At 40.2% G+C, this 18,113-nt stretch overlaps 1 protein-coding gene across 1 annotated transcript in view; it reads right to left on the bottom strand.

The window, feature by feature from the left end:
• Window positions 1-389: 389 nt before the first annotated feature.
• The window catches only part of atp1a1a.1 (ATPase Na+/K+ transporting subunit alpha 1a, tandem duplicate 1), a 31,837-nt gene continuing 14,113 nt past the window's right edge, over window positions 390-18,113 (bottom strand). Inside the window, exons 2-23 of the mRNA XM_030158387.1 lie at window positions 15,622-15,735; window positions 15,266-15,325; window positions 13,740-13,841; window positions 13,477-13,578; window positions 12,977-13,090; window positions 12,628-12,762; window positions 11,871-11,988; window positions 10,511-10,779; window positions 10,099-10,407; window positions 8,385-8,519; window positions 7,783-7,978; window positions 7,483-7,658; window positions 6,477-6,613; window positions 6,146-6,296; window positions 4,650-4,818; window positions 4,410-4,564; window positions 4,211-4,334; window positions 2,639-2,784; window positions 2,398-2,528; window positions 1,250-1,351; window positions 991-1,082; window positions 390-769 (exon numbers count right to left, since the gene is read on the bottom strand). Coding sequence (XP_030014247.1) covers window positions 741-769; window positions 991-1,082; window positions 1,250-1,351; window positions 2,398-2,528; window positions 2,639-2,784; window positions 4,211-4,334; window positions 4,410-4,564; window positions 4,650-4,818; window positions 6,146-6,296; window positions 6,477-6,613; window positions 7,483-7,658; window positions 7,783-7,978; window positions 8,385-8,519; window positions 10,099-10,407; window positions 10,511-10,779; window positions 11,871-11,988; window positions 12,628-12,762; window positions 12,977-13,090; window positions 13,477-13,578; window positions 13,740-13,841; window positions 15,266-15,325; window positions 15,622-15,735 — 3,066 coding nt within the window. The 3' untranslated portion in view covers window positions 390-740. The remainder of the gene's footprint in view (window positions 770-990; window positions 1,083-1,249; window positions 1,352-2,397; window positions 2,529-2,638; window positions 2,785-4,210; window positions 4,335-4,409; window positions 4,565-4,649; window positions 4,819-6,145; window positions 6,297-6,476; window positions 6,614-7,482; window positions 7,659-7,782; window positions 7,979-8,384; window positions 8,520-10,098; window positions 10,408-10,510; window positions 10,780-11,870; window positions 11,989-12,627; window positions 12,763-12,976; window positions 13,091-13,476; window positions 13,579-13,739; window positions 13,842-15,265; window positions 15,326-15,621; window positions 15,736-18,113) is intronic.

Genomic DNA, 18,113 nt, shown 5'->3' with positions numbered 1-18,113 from the left:
GACTTAAGCTTGGATTTCTCCTCTCTTTAAACTGTAATTAGGGTCAGCCCACAGTAAGAAAAAGAGGACATAACCACTCAAAGATTCATCTCACAACCACAACCACACAGTGATTATGGACAGTGAGTGAACAAGGAGAAATACTGGATTTTAATTCATTATTTCAAAGAAAAACATGAAAAAAGTTCGCCCCATTTTAGAAAAAGTTGTGCCAAACTTTAAGAATCACTATACACGACATATTTCCACTTCATTTACAATTCATTATGACTAAAATAAAAATGGGATGAAAAAATATAACAGGGGGATCTTGTGCTTTTCCTGTGGAAATTTTCTCATAAGACACACACTGTGCAAACACACAAGCACACAAATGAAGCCAGAGAACATTTGTGGGACCTGACTCGAGCGCATTTTTATTGAACGTTTATAACTGTTAAAAACATGTATAAAATTGGTCCTGTTTCATAAACAAGGCACGCATAGTCATGTCAATGTTCAGTGTTCATATCATTATTAGCATTATCATTTATCAACATCATCAGCATCATCAGCACGTTCCATCTCAGTATTTGTCTAATAGTAGTATCAAGCATTCCCTAATATAAAAACACGTTCCAATTTTTTTTTTTTTTTCCACAGAGGTTAAAATTTTATTCCGAGCAGCAAGACAATATTCATGCAAAGACGGGAGTGGAGGAGAAGATGCGAGCTGACTGGACTGACAGGCGGACGGGTCTTTAATAGTAGGTCTCCCGTTCCACCCAACCTACACACACACGAGGAAAGAAAACAAAAATATACACAGGATTGAGTGGAGATATACACTGTAGCACATTATATACTTCATTTCAGGGCAAGTACTATAAGTCAGAGGTGGAGAAGAGGTGAAGAGAGAGGCAAAACTGTGCAGAAGAAAAAAAAAAAACCAAAAGGGCAGAGATAGGAAAATACAGGAGAGGATAATAAAAGCATGGACTCTGGGCTCACCTCCTGGGCTGCGTCTGAGGATCAGCTTACGGATCTCATCATAGATAAAGATGAGCAGGGAGTAAGGGAAAGCGCAGAACCACCAGTTGGGCCTGGAAAACACACACAAAATGAGATGAAATCCTAGTAGAGGAGCGATCCAGTGCCCCCAGGCCTGGATGGATCAACATGTGGTAGGTGGAGTAAGTAAGCATGATTACAGTGTAAAAAATAATATAAGTGAGGCTTAGTGGTGGGCAGTGAACTGAGATTTACTTACTTGAGAGGGTACATTCTGAGGGCAACGTCCATACCCGGGCAGTAGGAGAGGAAGGCGGCCAGGGCGGTCTCCTCAAACAGCCCAAAGATCAGGATCTTGTTCCTGAAGTAAGAAGTATGGAAATATTACACATTAAAACGTCTTGAGGGATACAGTTTGTTGTTAAAAATTTCTGGGTGTTTTATCTATGCCACTTGGCAGCCATTTATCAGCTTTGTAGAAGATATGGCATCTGTGTAACTCCAATATCTGTGTACCTTTTTACTTTATTTTTTAATTCATTCACTTATTTTTAATTTTCTTTCCCCTTATTTATTTATTTATTTTTATTTATGTGAACTTACAAGTATGCATGTGTGTATATGTGTACATCCGATTTGTCAAAAAAAACACAGAGTGGGGGATTTTTTTTTTTTTTTGGTCGGAGCAGGGGGTGCCAGTGGGGGTGTGGTCCATAACTAACATAACTAACTCTGGCATGAAACGAGAGTGAAACTTTACATACTTTCAACGTCCAACTCCTGGGTTCTATTCCTCTGTTTTGCAGTGGATCTTACACGAAATTTTCATAACCTCTAACCTGTATCCACTGGACCCCCTCCTCTGCTCTATGGGCTCCATGAATTTTTCACGTTTACCCCCCCCGCCTCTTTTCGGTGCCCCAGTGCATGGGGACGTTCGTGAATTCTGAGACTGCCGAAAGTTCGGTTCAGGTGAACGTTCGTGCCAGTAATGTAGGATATAGATGTAAGAAAACTAAGTCACAACCTGCCTGTTATTTACATTGGTTGGTTGCCCCCCCGAGGATGAAATTCATCGAGCAGAAGTAGGGATGTAAAAACCAGAGAAGAGGTCCATCCCCTCCATCCCCCCCAACAAATCACACCCTGCATATGTGTGCATGTATGTGTCTGTACATGTGTTTGAAGGGGTTTATTATATATATTTTTTTGTACGTAAGTATCTTATATCTGGCTGTATATAAATTTAACGAAAGGTCCAGTACTTGGGGTGGGAGGGCAGTTGGATAGGAACTGGATACAACAGTTTCATGATCAAGTTGTATGTTTCTTGTACATTTGAAAATTGAAAATAAAAAAAGATTTAAAAAAAAAAAAAAAAAAGAAATCTGGGTGTTGTGTACTCACTTCATGCCCTGCTGGAAGACAGAGTTCCTCCTGGTCTTACAGATGATCAGATCAGCCCACTGGACAATGACAATGCTGACAAAGAAGGCGGTGTGGCAGGTGAACTCTACGATCTTCCTCTGCTCATAAGTCTGAGATGAGAGGCACATTAGTACGGTTAACACCAGAAGGTCACAGATGAACCATGTCGGGTCCTTGTGCAGCGCAATAAAAGAAAAGACGCGCGATAAACTTCACTGACCCATTGTTGACCATAGCTGTCTTCCAGGTCGTTGACATATTTGTTATCCCAGGACACTCGGATGCCCAGCAGAGTGGCAGGCAGGAAGCCGTTTTCAGCCAGAATCACAAAGTAGGTGAAGAAACCTGCTAAAGCCTGGATCATACCTGCAGGGGAAGGATATAAGAAACAGACATGAAGAAAAACTCTCCTTATAAGAGAAGATGTCACGTAAATAAATACAGCAAAGCTTTTGATGAATGGCTGAAGTTAATCGCTTAAACTCGCAATCAATTATTTCACTTAAGATTTAAAATTATACCGCGGATCAATAATTGATTAAGCAACCCAATTGGGCTCGTGGTTCATTTGGGAACCGTATGATGAATGAGAAAGCGAATGAGTCTTTCAGATCATTTGATTTCAAGATTTTAGAGGCTTGATTAAAATGAATCACTTCTTAAGTCAATTTAAGTTTCAGAAAGACAAATGAGCAACTGAAAGGAGAAAAGTGGGAGGACAAATTCAGACAATTTGTGAGGATTTGGATACTTTTGTGACTGAGAAGTGAATGCCAATAAGCTCAGTCATGGCTATCGTAACTGGAGAATGAAAAGAAAACAAAGGCTCAAGAGGTGATTATATTATAAGATTTGACCGCCTTTTTTGGACCATGTGGCTCAAACCAGTGAAGACCTTGGGCAGGGAAGCGGTCCATAACATGGCACTCACCTCTTTGTTTTTTGTAGGAATCTGTGTGGAATCTCGCCAGTTTACTAGTAATGCAACGTTTATGTACCTTATCATCTTGACTTGTACGACCTATTGTATTACCTCTCTGTTACCTATTTTATTACCCTGTTAGCAAGATAACTCAAAGTTATGGACAGATTTGGGTGAAATTTTCAGGAAATGTTGATGCTGGCACAAGTAACAAATGATAAAATTTTGGTGGTGATCAGGGGGGTGTGTTGATGAAATTTTTAAGAAATGTTGATACTGGCACAAGGAAAAAATGCTAAAATTTTAGAGGTGATCGGGGGGGGGCTTTTCTAGTTTTACTTATCTTTTTTTTGTGTATCCTTTTTTTGTATTTATTCATTTCTTTTCTCCTATGTATTCCTGTAAGTTACTTGGCTGTCTTAAAAAACAATAAAAATACTGAACAAAAAAAAAAAAAAAAAAGAGGTGATTATATCAAATAATTATGTAGCTTTGTCTTTTAACATTGAGCTATGGAAATACAGAAGCGTTTTCATTGCAAACATAAAAAAAAAAAAAAAACATTCCCAGAGTATTCTTCTCTTATAAGGCAGTTACGGAGGCTCAAACCTATTCTGGGCTTTACTACCAAAGAGGGAATAATCCAAAGCCAGAGGTGCTGTCGTCACCCAAACACAACCACACACGTGCTCCAGTTTTCTATCAGTGAGAGCCTATTTCTGGTACATGCCATTCTTCTACTTATCTTGGACCTCCCACATGCTGAAAGGACTCTACTACTCAGAACTATAGGGTGGGAGAACCACCCCCAACTCCTGGTTTTGACTTCAGTGGTTAAAATGTGAAATCATGATGGAAGGGTTTGTTTACCAATCTGTCCGTAGGCGATGCTGATAAGCCTTTCATTCACCAGTTTGTCTGTTTTAGGATTTCTGGGCTGTCTCTTCATGATGTCGCTCTCAGCTGCTTCATAAGCCAGAGAGATGGCAGGGACCTAGAGGCAGGACACAACCAGTCAACAGGTTGACAAATGTGAAATAAAAGTGTGCTCTATTTCATCAGTCCGCACCATGTCAGTTCCCAGGTCGATACAGAGGATGGTGACGGTTCCCAGAGGCAGAGGGATGCTGGCAATGATGAAGAGGAGGAAGGGGGTGATCTCAGGGATGTTACTTGTCAGAGTGTAGGCGATGGACTTCTTCAAGTTATCAAAGATCAGACGACCTGATGCAACACAAGGAATTCAGGATTTATTCAGCGTTTCGGCTCAACACGTGCCCTATGCATCATGTTAAATATCATCTGTTACCTTCCTCCACGCCAGTAACAATTGAGGCAAAGTTATCGTCCAGCAGGATCATGTCTGCGGCCTGTTTGGAGACGTCAGACCCAGCGATCCCCATGGCAACACCAATGTCAGCCTTCTTCAGAGCTGGAGAATCGTTCACACCGTCACCTGTCACAGCTACAATGGCTCCCTGTGGGGAAAAGGTTTGAGGCTTGAAATAATGTTTCCCGAACAGATTAAAGTCAGTCAAATGGAAGGGAACGAATAGACACGAAAGGAAAAATTACACTTGTTTTTGTCTTTGAACACATTCAGTCAGGATTTTATTGGTTTTGTTGTCAGCAGTAATAGTATCCTTGAGCAAAGAATGTCACTTTTGCCTGCTGTGAAAAGTCAAACTGCATTACCCTGCATTTAGAAGCAGTAACAAGAGTCACTTCCTTTTGAAAGAAAAGTCACAAATCTTATTGCTGACTGACATTTCCATTTTCTTAAGTTACATCCAGTTCACAAAATAATTTGCTTTTGTGTGAAAGGCGAAAAAGCTCAACTTTCAAAGAAGGCTTCAGGGAGTTTCGTTTCATTTGACAGCACGTCTGGCAGATTAAAGTGAATAAGAGACAGCAGTCCACTCACATCTGAAATGATGTTGGGAGTTGAAGGTAGTCAGAAGATGTGCTACAACCTGTTTATAGATTTAGGCCTGAGAGATTGCCTTCATAGAAAATCGTTCTAAATTGAAATTAATATAGAGGTTACTGCAATAACAAGTCTCCCTCTCCTCCTGCAGGAAGCAAGTGGGACACACTGGAATACATTATGTTAGCTGTGCCACTTGCCATCAGGCCATCAGTTACTGTGTACTTTGATCAACCGTGACAGCACGTCTTCAATGACTTGCCAGCCTTCCTGAAGCCGAACTGCATTAAATTAAAATGCACTATTGGTCTAAGATATCTATTTAAATGTCTTATTACCAATAGATGAAGCTGTAGATGAATACAGTCCAGCAAAAATTTATCTTAAAATTCAGAAATACATTAATATTTCACACTTCCAGTCTCCTTCTTGAGATCACTGGATTTTTATTTATGCACTTATTTCCTGCAATAACTGAAAATTTGAATACTAAGAAAAACAGGGCAATAACTTCCAGTTTTTCCAATGTTTGCTGTAGCCTTTGATAGGTGTTAATCCACAAAGATAGCAAATAAACCAATGCTTGGTCCACACAATATCAATAAAGAGTTTGCACTGCCTGCCGATGCACTCATGATTATTCATGTGTATGTGTGAGCTCACAGCTTGACAGCTGCTCTGCTTGATTATTCTGCCAACTTAGTGATCAGACCAAAGCAATAATCATAAATAAGCATTAGGGGACAAGAATACCAAATAGTCTCTCGTGAATTTACATAATAAGGCCTTAACACATGCTGTGTTTGCCAAACTGTAACACTGGAGTACAAACACCACAGAGCTCATAAGAGAATGAATCACATTCAGTGCATTTCTACCTGTCTTTGGCAGCCCTCCACAATGATCAGCTTCTGCTGTGGGGAAGTCCTGGCAAAAACAATCTCAGTGTGGTGCTTCAGGATATCATCAAGCTGCTCAGAGGTCAGGTCCTTCAGGTCCCCACCATGAACAACACAAGCTTTGGCATCTCTGGAAAGATTATAAACACATTACACTCAACTTTGAGCAATTTAATTCAAATGAAAAGACCAAAATAGGACCCAGGAAGGGGCTTTGGGGTACCCCAGATGCAGTACTTATGTTATGCTTATTAAAGCAATGAAATATTAGCCTTTCTGTGCATGTGGATCTTCTCAAAACAATCAGTACCTTGGGTTGACTTCATTGATCGGGATGTTCAGACGAGCAGCAATGTCTTCAACAGTCTCATTGCCTTCAGAGATGATGCCCACACCTTTAGCAATGGCCTTAGCTGTGATTGGATGATCACCTGTGACCATGATGACCTACAAGAAGAAACAGTTGAGCTCATAATATTTAAGAAGCAAACAGGAAAACTTTGATTTGTAGAAACTGGAGAAATAACTGATTTTATGTTAAAAGGTGCCCTGCCACACAAAACCATTTTTACTCGTAATTTTTTTTTTTTTAAATATGTTAGGTCCATAGGTGTTTGTGTTATGTAGTGAATTTGAAAATGAACCCTAACTCCTCTGTCTGCTATTGCCACTGAAAAGAAATAAGTAGAGAAATCGGGTCAATTAGAAAAACTGGTCTGTGTGACGTGTTAATGCCCGAGCTCATTACTATTCATGAGCTCCCTCGGGTGAGACCACATCCACAGAGTTCATCTAGCTCAGTGACAATTTTCATATACAGCAAGCTGGGGCGCCGTAAAGGGGGGACCCATCATTCCAGAGGGGCTCATAGAGCAGTGGAGGGGGCCCAGTGGATACAGGTTAGAAGTTGTGAAAATTCCATGTAAGGTCCACCGTACAAGAGAGGCACAGAAGGCGGGAGTCGGACATTCAAAGCATGTTAAGTTTCACTTTCGGTTTCTGCCAGTTCCTCTACTTGTTGCGCATTGTAAAGGATGCTGAAAAGCCAGGCTCTCATTGGCTAGCTGTTAGCTAATCAGAGCCAGGCAGATTAGCATGTTGAATATTCATGAGAACTGGCGCAAATCGAGCCGAGTCTTCCAGCAGGTTTTCTATACCACGTTAGAATGGCTTGAAAGTTGGTAACCAAGGCATTTTTTCCACAAAAAATGTTACAGATTCCATGGTAGAACTTCAGACATTACCACAACATTAATGAAATACGTGTGGCAGGGCACCTTTAAATAAAACTGCACTTTATTTCGACATGATCATACCTTGATTCCAGCGCTCCTACATTTGCCCACAGCATCAGGCACAGCAGCACGAGGAGGGTCAATCATGGACATTAGGCCAATAAAGCATAGGTTCTCAGTAGGGAAGTTAACCTCATCAGTATCAAAAGCAAAGTCATCTGGAAACTGGTCGTCAGGCAGATTGTAATGACAGAAACCTGAATGGGACACAAACCAAGACAATTATGGCTTTACGTCTTCAGAGGGATTGGAATAATGATGTGAAATATTATTTAAAGTTCAAAGGTCTGGAGAGAAGGTCCAGCGTTAGCTTGTCCTTACCCAACACTCGCTCTCCCAGTCCTCCGAGTTCCAGGTAAGCGTTCTGAAAAGCATCTTTCATCTCATCATCCAGAGGCTGCTCTTTGCCTTGCATCATGATGGTGGAGCAGCGGTCCAGAATTCTCTCTGGAGCGCCTTTCATCACCAGCAGGTGTTTGGACTCTCCTTCACTTGAGGAGTTCTTATGAATGGAAAGCTAAAAAAAGAAAAATAGGTTGGACTTTTTAGGTCTAAAATCCCTGATGGCTGATAAAAGAGAAGGAAAAGTACCAATTCAAGATGCAAGAATGACAAAGAAATTAGGAACATGATGTGTGTAACTTTCTTGACCTTTAAGCTTCTCTTAAAATCTCTATCAGAACAGATTGCATAAGAGAGATCTATTTAAAAATTACGAACAAACACAAATTACACCAAAGGTCATACAAAAAGAGACTGTTAGGATCTTAGCATTAATTTATAATGAACATGAGAATCACATGAGTTGACATTTCCCTTTTTCGTCAAATCCTGACATTTCTGAAGTACGATACTGTAAAGGGAAATTACTTCAGATTTATACATTCTATCACCACAAACATAAACAAACATTAACTTAATACCTGGTATTTGTTGGTGGAGTTAAACGGGATCTCAGCAATCTTGGGGTTCTTCTCTCTCATATCCTGAACTGATCCACAGCACAGTTCAATGCATTTCAATAGAGCCGACTCAGAGGCATCACCAGCTACATCTCTCTGAAGGACAAAAATGGATAAAAGAGAAAAATCAATCTTTAAATTATGCCTAGCTTTATAGTGGTTTGTGATCTTCAATGCACTGCAACACTGCACTTTTGACATTTTCCACCTGAGAGGCCTGAGACCATTCTTCCATAAATACCCACTTGGATTCACTTGGATGAAATGACTTGAAGGAAACTGACAGAAATATCATATTTCCCTCTCTATTTCCACATTGTTTTACATAATAACGTCATCTTTTGCCACTTGGTTGGATAACTGATCACTTCTAATGTTTGACTATTCTAATGTTTCACTATTTCGGTCTATCTACTGATATGTATCTATGATAGAAGTCACATTATGGTGTTAACGTCCAATGTTCAAGGCCAATAATTTGCTCTACTTTATAAGGAGTCTGTGCAAAATTTAACTATCGTCAGGCCTATACAAATAGTGACAAAAACTGAACAGATGGGATAGTAAAGTTTGGAGGCATATCTGAAATAACATGATCATTACATGCATGTTCTACAATAGAACTTGATAGGAAGCAAGACAGATCTGTTTTGGTAGACAGTAATGACAGAAAAATGCTAATTCAAAGATTTTTTTTTTTTTTTCCAGCATAATTACTAGCCTTGAAAAACACCAAAGCCCGTGTTTACCCTCCTCTCACTCTTGTAACAGTCACAGAGGAAAAAACACAATGAGCAGTGAGAGAGAATGACTGGTAATTAGAGTCATGATGCCAGCCAGACATTTACAGGTGCTTAACACACACATACATGGGCACGCACACACATTTACAGGTTATTAACACAGGGTGAAAACCAGGGACTGAGCTCCAAGAACAGAGAGTGAGCCAGGGGACAAGTGTCCTTTTGCGTAGGTGTTTTTGTTGGTGTGTGTTTTGGGTGGGTGGGGTTCAGGATAATTATGTGGTTCAAAATGTGTGCATTTCCTCAAGGGAGAGCTGGAAAACAAGTCTGTTTGCTTGAGTGAAAAACATCTCAGGAGAAGTAGAAAAACATAACAGGTTTGTTTAAAGGGTGTATTAAACGTGTGATATTATTAAAGACTGGCATATTATAAAGATGATTCATTTGTTCTTTTACAAGGTTTTAAAAAATACAGTGAGAACTTATGCAGCATGAAACAGTTATTAGCGCTGTAGTCACCTTTTGCTCCTTACAGTGGGGAGAATTTATTCATAACATTTCTGTTCTTCTTTCTGATAACTGAACAAACACTAAACAAACATTCTGAGTAGCCTTGATGCCAACAATGATGCCAATATCAGGAAAATAAAATGACAAACGACAACAAAAATGTTTGGTTTTGTTGTAATTGTGGGCACAGTGAAAAAGTAAAGGAAGCCAGAAGGCCAAATCCCCACCCACAAAATAAATGCTTACAACATCAGAAAAGGATAAGAGATGGGGTTAAGTCCTCACAGTTCATTATTTTTCAAATAATTCCAATCTCTGTTCTGTAGGTTGTCATCTTATTAAAAAGCTGTGTTAGTTTAGAATTAACTCTAAGGAAACAAGAGCAAGATGCCAAAGAGGGACTGAACAGAATAAAAGCTTACCTTCAGGATGGGAATGTTGCTCTGCTCTGCCAGGAAGACAGCACGGTTGCAAAGTCCAGCGATTCTTGCCAGGGAAGCCCAGGTGGCGGAGCTCCTGTCGAAGGAGGTCCCGCTCTGGTTCTCAGTAGTGTCGGCCTCGTGGATCTGGTTGTCAAACCACATGTGGGCTACAGTCATCCTGTTCTGGGTCAGGGTGCCGGTCTTGTCTGAGCAGATTGTGGAGGTGGAGCCAAGGGTCTCTACAGCTTCCAAGTTCTTCACCAGGCAGTTCTTCTTGGCCATACGCTTAGCAGTCAGAGTCAGACATACCTGGAGATGGGAGCACTTTACTCAGATAGGGACTGAGGAAACTAGTCTTCCATTTCAGGACACATGATCACAATTTTACGATACGATTAACACCAGGACTCACAGTGACAGTAGCTAGGAGTCCTTCTGGCACGTTGGCGACAATGATACCAATAAGGAAGATGACGGCTTCCAGCCAGGTGTACCCGAGGATGAGGGACAAAACGAAGAAAGAAACACCAAGGAAGACGGCCACACCGGTGATGATGTGGATGAAGTGCTCAATCTCAATGGAGATGGGTGTGCGTCCGACTTCGAGTCCAGAAGCTAGCGTGGCGATGCGACCCATGACTGTGCGATCTCCGGTGCTGATCACAATACCACGGGCAGTTCCTGTAGTAACATAAGCATTTTATTGTCAGTTAACATTGACCCACCATTTAAATAAAGCACTACGTTTGAAGTATAAAGTCAGTCTAGAATCAACAGATGAACAATGGCCACTTCCCATCTTTATTTGCCAGTTATCTGATGATGCAACACCGATGACATAGACATGTACAATTATTTGTGGATATTGGTCTATCCCATGCACAGACTAAAATATGAAAATATTAAGATACACTTGGATAGACCCAGAATCACGCAAAGAAAAAAGCTCTCGTCAATGAAAGGTTTAAGTTTATTCTATATATAATTATAGTTTATTCTTCTTTTAAGTAAGATATCTTGGTGTTCATTTATCATATCATACCAACCCAGTATCAGATAAATGGTTGTGACTAGCCCCGACTCATCATGGCCAAGTGAATATACAGGGTGTCCCAAAAAAACTGACATAATTTGAGATGTCCATATCAGAGTGACTAAATGATACTTAATAATATTTATTCTGGACATAGAATGTTTTATTCTACAAATTTCAAATGAAAAATTCTGGGGGATGGTAATTTTATAATGTTCCAAAGTTACTACAAATGTTCAGTGTGTGTGCCACTTGTGACGCAACACACATCAAGTTGGTAGTGGAGTTCCTTCTGCACTCGCTGCAGTATATCGTGTGTAACATTCTCCAGAGCCTCAGTGTTTCTCTTCTTGAGTTCCTCTACACATGTGGGAAGTGGTGGGGTTGTTTATGAAATTTTATAATAAATTCACATTTGATTGAGTTTGGGTGTACTTCAATACACAGAGCGCCATTTCTGTTCCAGTGAACGGCATGTCTATTCCTGAAAGCAGACCAATAAAAATGATTACACTTTTTTGAGCAAAAAGAGCAAACACATTTTAAACAAATTATTAGGGGATGAAATGATGTCAAATTTTTTGGGACACCCTGTATATTAGAATGGGAGGAGAGCAGACAATTTTCCAGTGTAAAGAATGCTTTGTCTGGTAAGACTCTTAGTGATTATTTTGTGAAAACAAAATTTGAAGAACAGATGAAATGTCTCAAAAGTAATTGATGGATCCTGTCTTCACACCTTCAACACAGTTGGTGGAGAAAAAAGCAATGTTCCTGGTCTCCAGTGGGTTCTCATTGGAGAAGTCGGGAGTACGAGTCTGAGGCTCAGATTCACCAGTGAGAGAGGAGTTGTCCACCTGAGAAAAGACATCGGCTGTGATTACCATGACAGAAAAGGAAACAGTGGACATTTATCACACCTAACGAAGAAAGCTGTCATGAGGTTTCCTTCTGAAGTGGGAATATCTAACATCTTTCTCACTTGTTACTCCTTTCACTAGTTGCTCATGAGGTCTATGGCAGATCCAGGTCAAGTGGCTGTTTTGGGTCCACAATGGAGCAAAATCTACATTTTACAGAGGCAGGTGAAATAACCTCAAATAGGAGCTCAAATGGGTCACAGATTTGTTTTTGTCCTCAAAATGAGGCCAGTCAAAACAAGACGAGTCCATAATGACTTCAAAAGAAAAAAGTCTAAGAGGGTAATTTGGCCCCACATATTCTACTAGACAAGTTTTGTTCACATTGGTGACATTCATTCATTAAAAGTGGTTGAAACTAGTCTAAAAGGTTTCATATATCATTTTTCCAAGTATCTTCTTAAACCAAAGTATAACTTCCTGGCTGAGCAGAGTCATTAAGAGGTTCAAGGGATCGTAAAGTGTCAACTGAAGTGCAGTAAGATACAGGAATATGAAAAGCCAAGGCATCCCTTAAATCAAGGAGTCTAAATCTATTGCTCAGAGAGAAAAATAGCAGGAGTTGAGAGCATCCACCTTGCAGCCGTGGGCAGAGATGATTCGCAGATCAGCAGGGATCCTGTCACCACCTTTCACCTCCACTAAATCTCCAACAACCACCTCCTCAGCATTGATACTTTTCTTCTCGCCGTCACGGACAACCAGGGCTTGCTGTGAGACAGACGTGACAGAGACACTCATAAGACAACGGATAAAATCAGACTGATGGCTTGTTTTCTGGGCTGTTTTCCTCTCCACTTCTTTTTGACAAATGTAAGCAGTGTTTTTTACAAGCTTATGTAACAAGGCTAAGAGGAGTTCATCACTTTCCATTTTTATGTAGGTGGGACATATAATGTTCAAATTAAATGCATGACATTCTCACCTGTGGCACCAGGTTTTTGAAGGAGTCCATGATCTTGGAGCTCTTGGCCTCTTGGTAATAGGAGAAGCAACCAGTGATGATGACGACAGCGGAAAGTACAACACCCAGGTACAACTGTTGGAGATGAAACATGACATTTGTAATTTCAGGCAATATTTGGAGAACGGTGTGGATGGAACTTCTCAGTTGTGTGTTTTGACTTCATCATTGAGTTCAAACGTAGATTTATAGATTCAGGAAACATCTGCCAACTCATACTGTCAAACTAACTAGTAATTAACACACTAATTATTAGTATTAATTACCATAGAATGTACATATTCACATAGCCACTGAAATCCATAACGCCTCTCCCATAAATTGTCACAGTAACAGCAAGAACAAAATGAATAACAAACTGCATCTTTAATAGATTGTCACTTGTGAACTTAGATGTCAAACTAATGAACATGCATTACCCTGACATAGGATGTTACACAACCATTTAGTCCTTTTCTTACATTGTCATTTGCAGGCTCATCCTCCATTGCAGCTTGGATGCCATAGGCCAGGAAACAGAGGATGGCACCGGTCCACAGAAGCATGGAGAAACCGCCAAACATCTGTGCAAAAAAATAAAGGGTATGACCTTTTGGGCCTGAAATTTGACCAAGTACCTAATGAGTATGTTTTGGTGGTGATATCTGCACAGATTGTCACCGTTACGGCTAATTAATAAGAAGGCACAGAAATACTGTGGATCAGAAAACAAAGCCGGTTTTACCTGTTTGCAGAACTTGACCCATTCTGGGGTGGTGGGAGGAGGAGTGAGGGCGTTGGGCCCATCACGGGCCAGAATCTCAGCCGCCTTTGCACTGGTCAAACCCTAATACATTCAGAGCAGAGAGATAAAGTCTTACTTAATGATAAAGATCTTATGCTTTGACTCCAGCTGACATATTGAAAGCAGGATAATTAACTGTTTTTTTTTTTAACTCATCTTTGTTTGCAAGTCTAACAGACCATGTACACAAAACCTCACTGACACATTAAAATCCAGGGGGGACTGCTGATGCTAATAGTTGCATAGCAACAAAGCATCAACACAAAAACAGGTCCATTTCCTTCATCAGCAGGTAGTAGAAGGAAAGCAGAAGGAACAGAAGGAAGAGGGAGAAAATGGGACGAGTGAAGGTAAAGGGGAGAGAGAAGATAAGACAAATAGGATAATACGAAATCAGGGCAGAGGGGGTTCTGCTGCTAATAAATTATTCACAGGCGCTGCACATGCATGCACGCACACGCAGAGCTCGGAGCCCCTAGTTTAGCGGCACTGATTAACTATTCTCCTTCATCGTTACAGCATGACCAGGAGCACATTTACATGAGGAAGGAGGCTAGTTGGAGTGTGAGTGTGGCTGAATGAGTGGGGGAAAAATTTAGACATAATAAATGACTGACACTGGATATAGCTGACTAACAACAGCTCCTGAACCCATCAATATCTGCACGTGTTAGTGTATTTTGACATTCATAAAAAAAAATTAAATGTAAAATTACTTAATTACTGAAAAATTTACTTTTTACTCGATATTTTATTCCTTGTTTTATTCTCTCCTTGTTAACTGTACGATGTCCTTGAGTGCCAAGAAAGGCGCCTATAAATAAAATGTATTATTAGTATCATTATTATTATTATTATTATTATTATTATTATTATTATTATTATTATTATTAAAATTATCTCTGGAAAGAAGATTCTGGATTCTATTCAATGCTCCACTTCCATCAGAGTGGACGCCCTTAGCAAAAATCAAATGGTGAGATAGAAAAAAAAAAAAAAAAATTCATCTGTCCATTCTGCCTTTGTCTTGTACCATCCTCCTTTTTACTCCTGCAACCTTCCCCCACCTCATCACATCCCTCTCTCTTCTTAGAGGAAATCCCTGAGAGCTGAGGCTGCAGTAGCTCATCACACACTCTTTCTTCTTTCCTTTTTAAAAAACACAAAAGCTACTCAGTCATTCTAAAAGTCATCTAAACCTCATTAATCCTGCTTCAGCTCAAAACTGCCATCCTGAATTTGACTTGAGCTGAATATTAGCTGTCAGGCTACAGAGACAAATGGAAGTTATTAGCACACAACATACGCTAATCTAATGATATTTGATGTTTATGTGCCATCGATGATGAATGTGGGACACTTTTAAAATTACATTGTGATTCTGGAGTTTGGAGGCTTCATTCCTAAGTCATTTCTGTTAGTCAGTCAGACTGCAGGATCTGCACACAATATTTCACTCAACTTACATTGGTGAGGTCTGTTCCATACTTCCGATTGAGCTCATCCAGGGTCAGCTTGTGATCATCCTACAAGGAAAAACAAAAAGAGAGAGAGAAATAAGGTGGCATCAGTGACATTTAGACTGCACTGTGTGGTGACCTTTCAATTTAGAATGACAAACTCTCACAAGCTGTAACAATGGCTGAGAAACATTTACAGTTTGAGGAGGAAGAATGAATAGAAGGTGTGGAGAGAGGCGAGGATTAAAAGGAAGGAGGGGAGGTGGGGGGAGAAGGAAGATGGAAAGGTAAAGGGTAAAGAATGACAAAGATCCAGAACCTTTTGAAGACAGTACAAAACAAACTGAGGCCCGGACACTCACCATATCCACTTCCTTCTTCAGTTCATCCATATCCTTTTCTTTCTTCTTCCCCTTCCCCTTCTTCTTGCCCCCCTGCTCCGAGGTCGCAGCCAATTCATACTGCTCACGTCCTTCCTGAAAAGAGAAGACAACAAGGATGAAAATTAAATGTACTCTCAGACCTTTGCAGCTCAAACTAACTTACTATTACCTTGCATCCAATTTGAGGATGATATGTGAACTGAGCTTCACTGCCTTCAGAAGAGATGAGACTATCAACTGGGACACAATGTAGGCAGCCACTGCAGCAGGTTCTTTCAAATGAGCAACCCCAAGGGTCAGAAATGGGTTTATTTGTTGTTATGCCAGCTCTGTTCAAAGCATTGCACTGGTTGCCAGTGATTCCCATTTTGTCTCATTTTTTTGACTGATAGGGCTTTTGCAGATTTGTTGTGCATTTTTCAAGAAGTCGATCGTGAAACCCTGTTGCTACAGTCCTCAGCTCTCCTCTGCAATCCTATAGCATCACTAATGACAAAATAATGTTGTTTTTGGAAAAATTACTTTTATTATCCATTATTCGAAGCAGATGCACAATACTTGTGGGATGTGATGGCAGTTTTAATGGGTAATATTATTGAAAAATTAGCCGAGTTTAATCTAAAAACCATGCCTGAAGCCTCCTTAAATGGACTAAATTACTTACTAAATTTCATAGACTGAGGAGGGGTATCATTTTGGATCAAATGACAGACTAAGAAACAACAACTCATTTGATACCTCAGCTCCTGATATGCAAAACATGAAATACACGCCAAGCTTCACCCCAAGTGGTCAAATTCAAAAACAATTTGGTAACAGGACACCATGATGCATAAATAATACGATGACTTCTGTTGAGGTGAGTCTGATGCAACGCGAGCACGTCTGCTGATGCTGACTCAAAATGCCACAAGATATTTTGTCACGGTGCATCTTTTTAATCGCCTCCATGTGGGTCACCGCACTTGGAATGAGACCTCTAAAAAAAAAAAAATGGTCGGAGTGAAGTCTGAATCAGAGAAAACCATGGCCTAAATTGGGAAGACAAACTGCCAAAAACTTTAACTGACAGCCCCTGAAAAACAGTCACCTTTTAATCTGTCAGTAACAGTTTGGTTTTGATACAAAGAATTCTGTCTGACAACCAGAAAAAAAACACAAAAAACAAAGTCCTGGCTTTTTGGACACCAATGCCATCTGTCTCTGCAAAGAACTCCACAGGGATCTGCTTTTTTAAGGGTCCACAGCCTTTTAAAGTGTTTCCTCTACCAAAAAAAGTTTGTTTTTTTTCTAAACTATTTTCCATCTGTTTGAGTCTAAGTCAGGGTTTGGTCAGCTGACCAACTGTTACATCCGCCTCACAATGCAACAGAATGAAGGCATCATTAAAACTCATTGCAGTTTTTCCATTTGTTTTCTTACAAATAATGAAACCCTATGGAAGAGCAAACCTTTACACAGATTAGACTACAGCAGGAGTGTCAAACTCATTTTAGGTCAGGAGCCACATTCAGCCAATATGATCTCAAGTGGGTCAGACCAGTAAAATAATAGCATAATAACCTAGAAAAAAATAAGAACTGCAAACATTAAATTCTGAAAGTTCCTATCCTTTCACAAAAATGTAAATTATCTGAAAAACCTGAAATTTTTTTAGAAAAATACGTTTAATTTAACAATATTATGCCTCCAGTTATCATTTATATATGTGCATTATCTACAAAGGCACAAAACATTTAGTAACAGACACAATATTGTTGGAATTTGGAACTAAAATGAGTCTGACACACTTGACTGTTAACATCTTCAGTGTCATTTTCTGCACAGATTCATTCCATGGGCCACACTGGAATCTTTGGTGGGCCTGTTTTGGCCTGTGGGCCATATGTTTGACACCCATGGACTATAGGGTGAAACACAGTTTGACACCCTGCACATTTTCAATAAAGAAAAGACAAAGCTTTAGTTATTAACTTATTGCATCCCCAAACATAACCTTACCAATTAAAATGTCACAGTGAAACAGTAAAGCAAGATGCAGTCATTTAATCACACTTAAGGGATAGTTTGTTGACTCTGACTGTGAGAAATTCACTTGCTGCAGGCAGAAGAAAATTTAATTAAAAGCACAGATGTCTAATTTTAGGCCTGGATCTCACCAGTATGCACACAGACTGACATGATGGGCTGCAAAAGGAGAAAGCACTTATTTAGATGCAAAAATGTCTGTATTTGCGCGGCTCATCTCTCACTTGGCATCTCCCATCACACCATCAGCTCTGTCGCTCTGACACACTGTGACACCCCGTCTCCCCTCTGTCCCTTCCTCTGATCCACCTCCTCCTCCACAGACATCCCCTCCCTCCCGTTATCAGCGCTCAGTGTAGCCGACAGGGCAACAAAGGAGTGGAGATGGTGTCTTCTGCAACCCAGAGGGTGTGTGAGACAGTGACAGTGAGAAGGTGAGATGG

Source organism: Sphaeramia orbicularis, chromosome 2 (assembly GCF_902148855.1).
Source record: "Sphaeramia orbicularis chromosome 2, fSphaOr1.1, whole genome shotgun sequence".
NCBI classification, from domain to species: domain Eukaryota; kingdom Metazoa; phylum Chordata; class Actinopteri; order Kurtiformes; family Apogonidae; genus Sphaeramia; species Sphaeramia orbicularis.
This window is presented reverse-complemented; position numbering and strand designations above follow the sequence as displayed.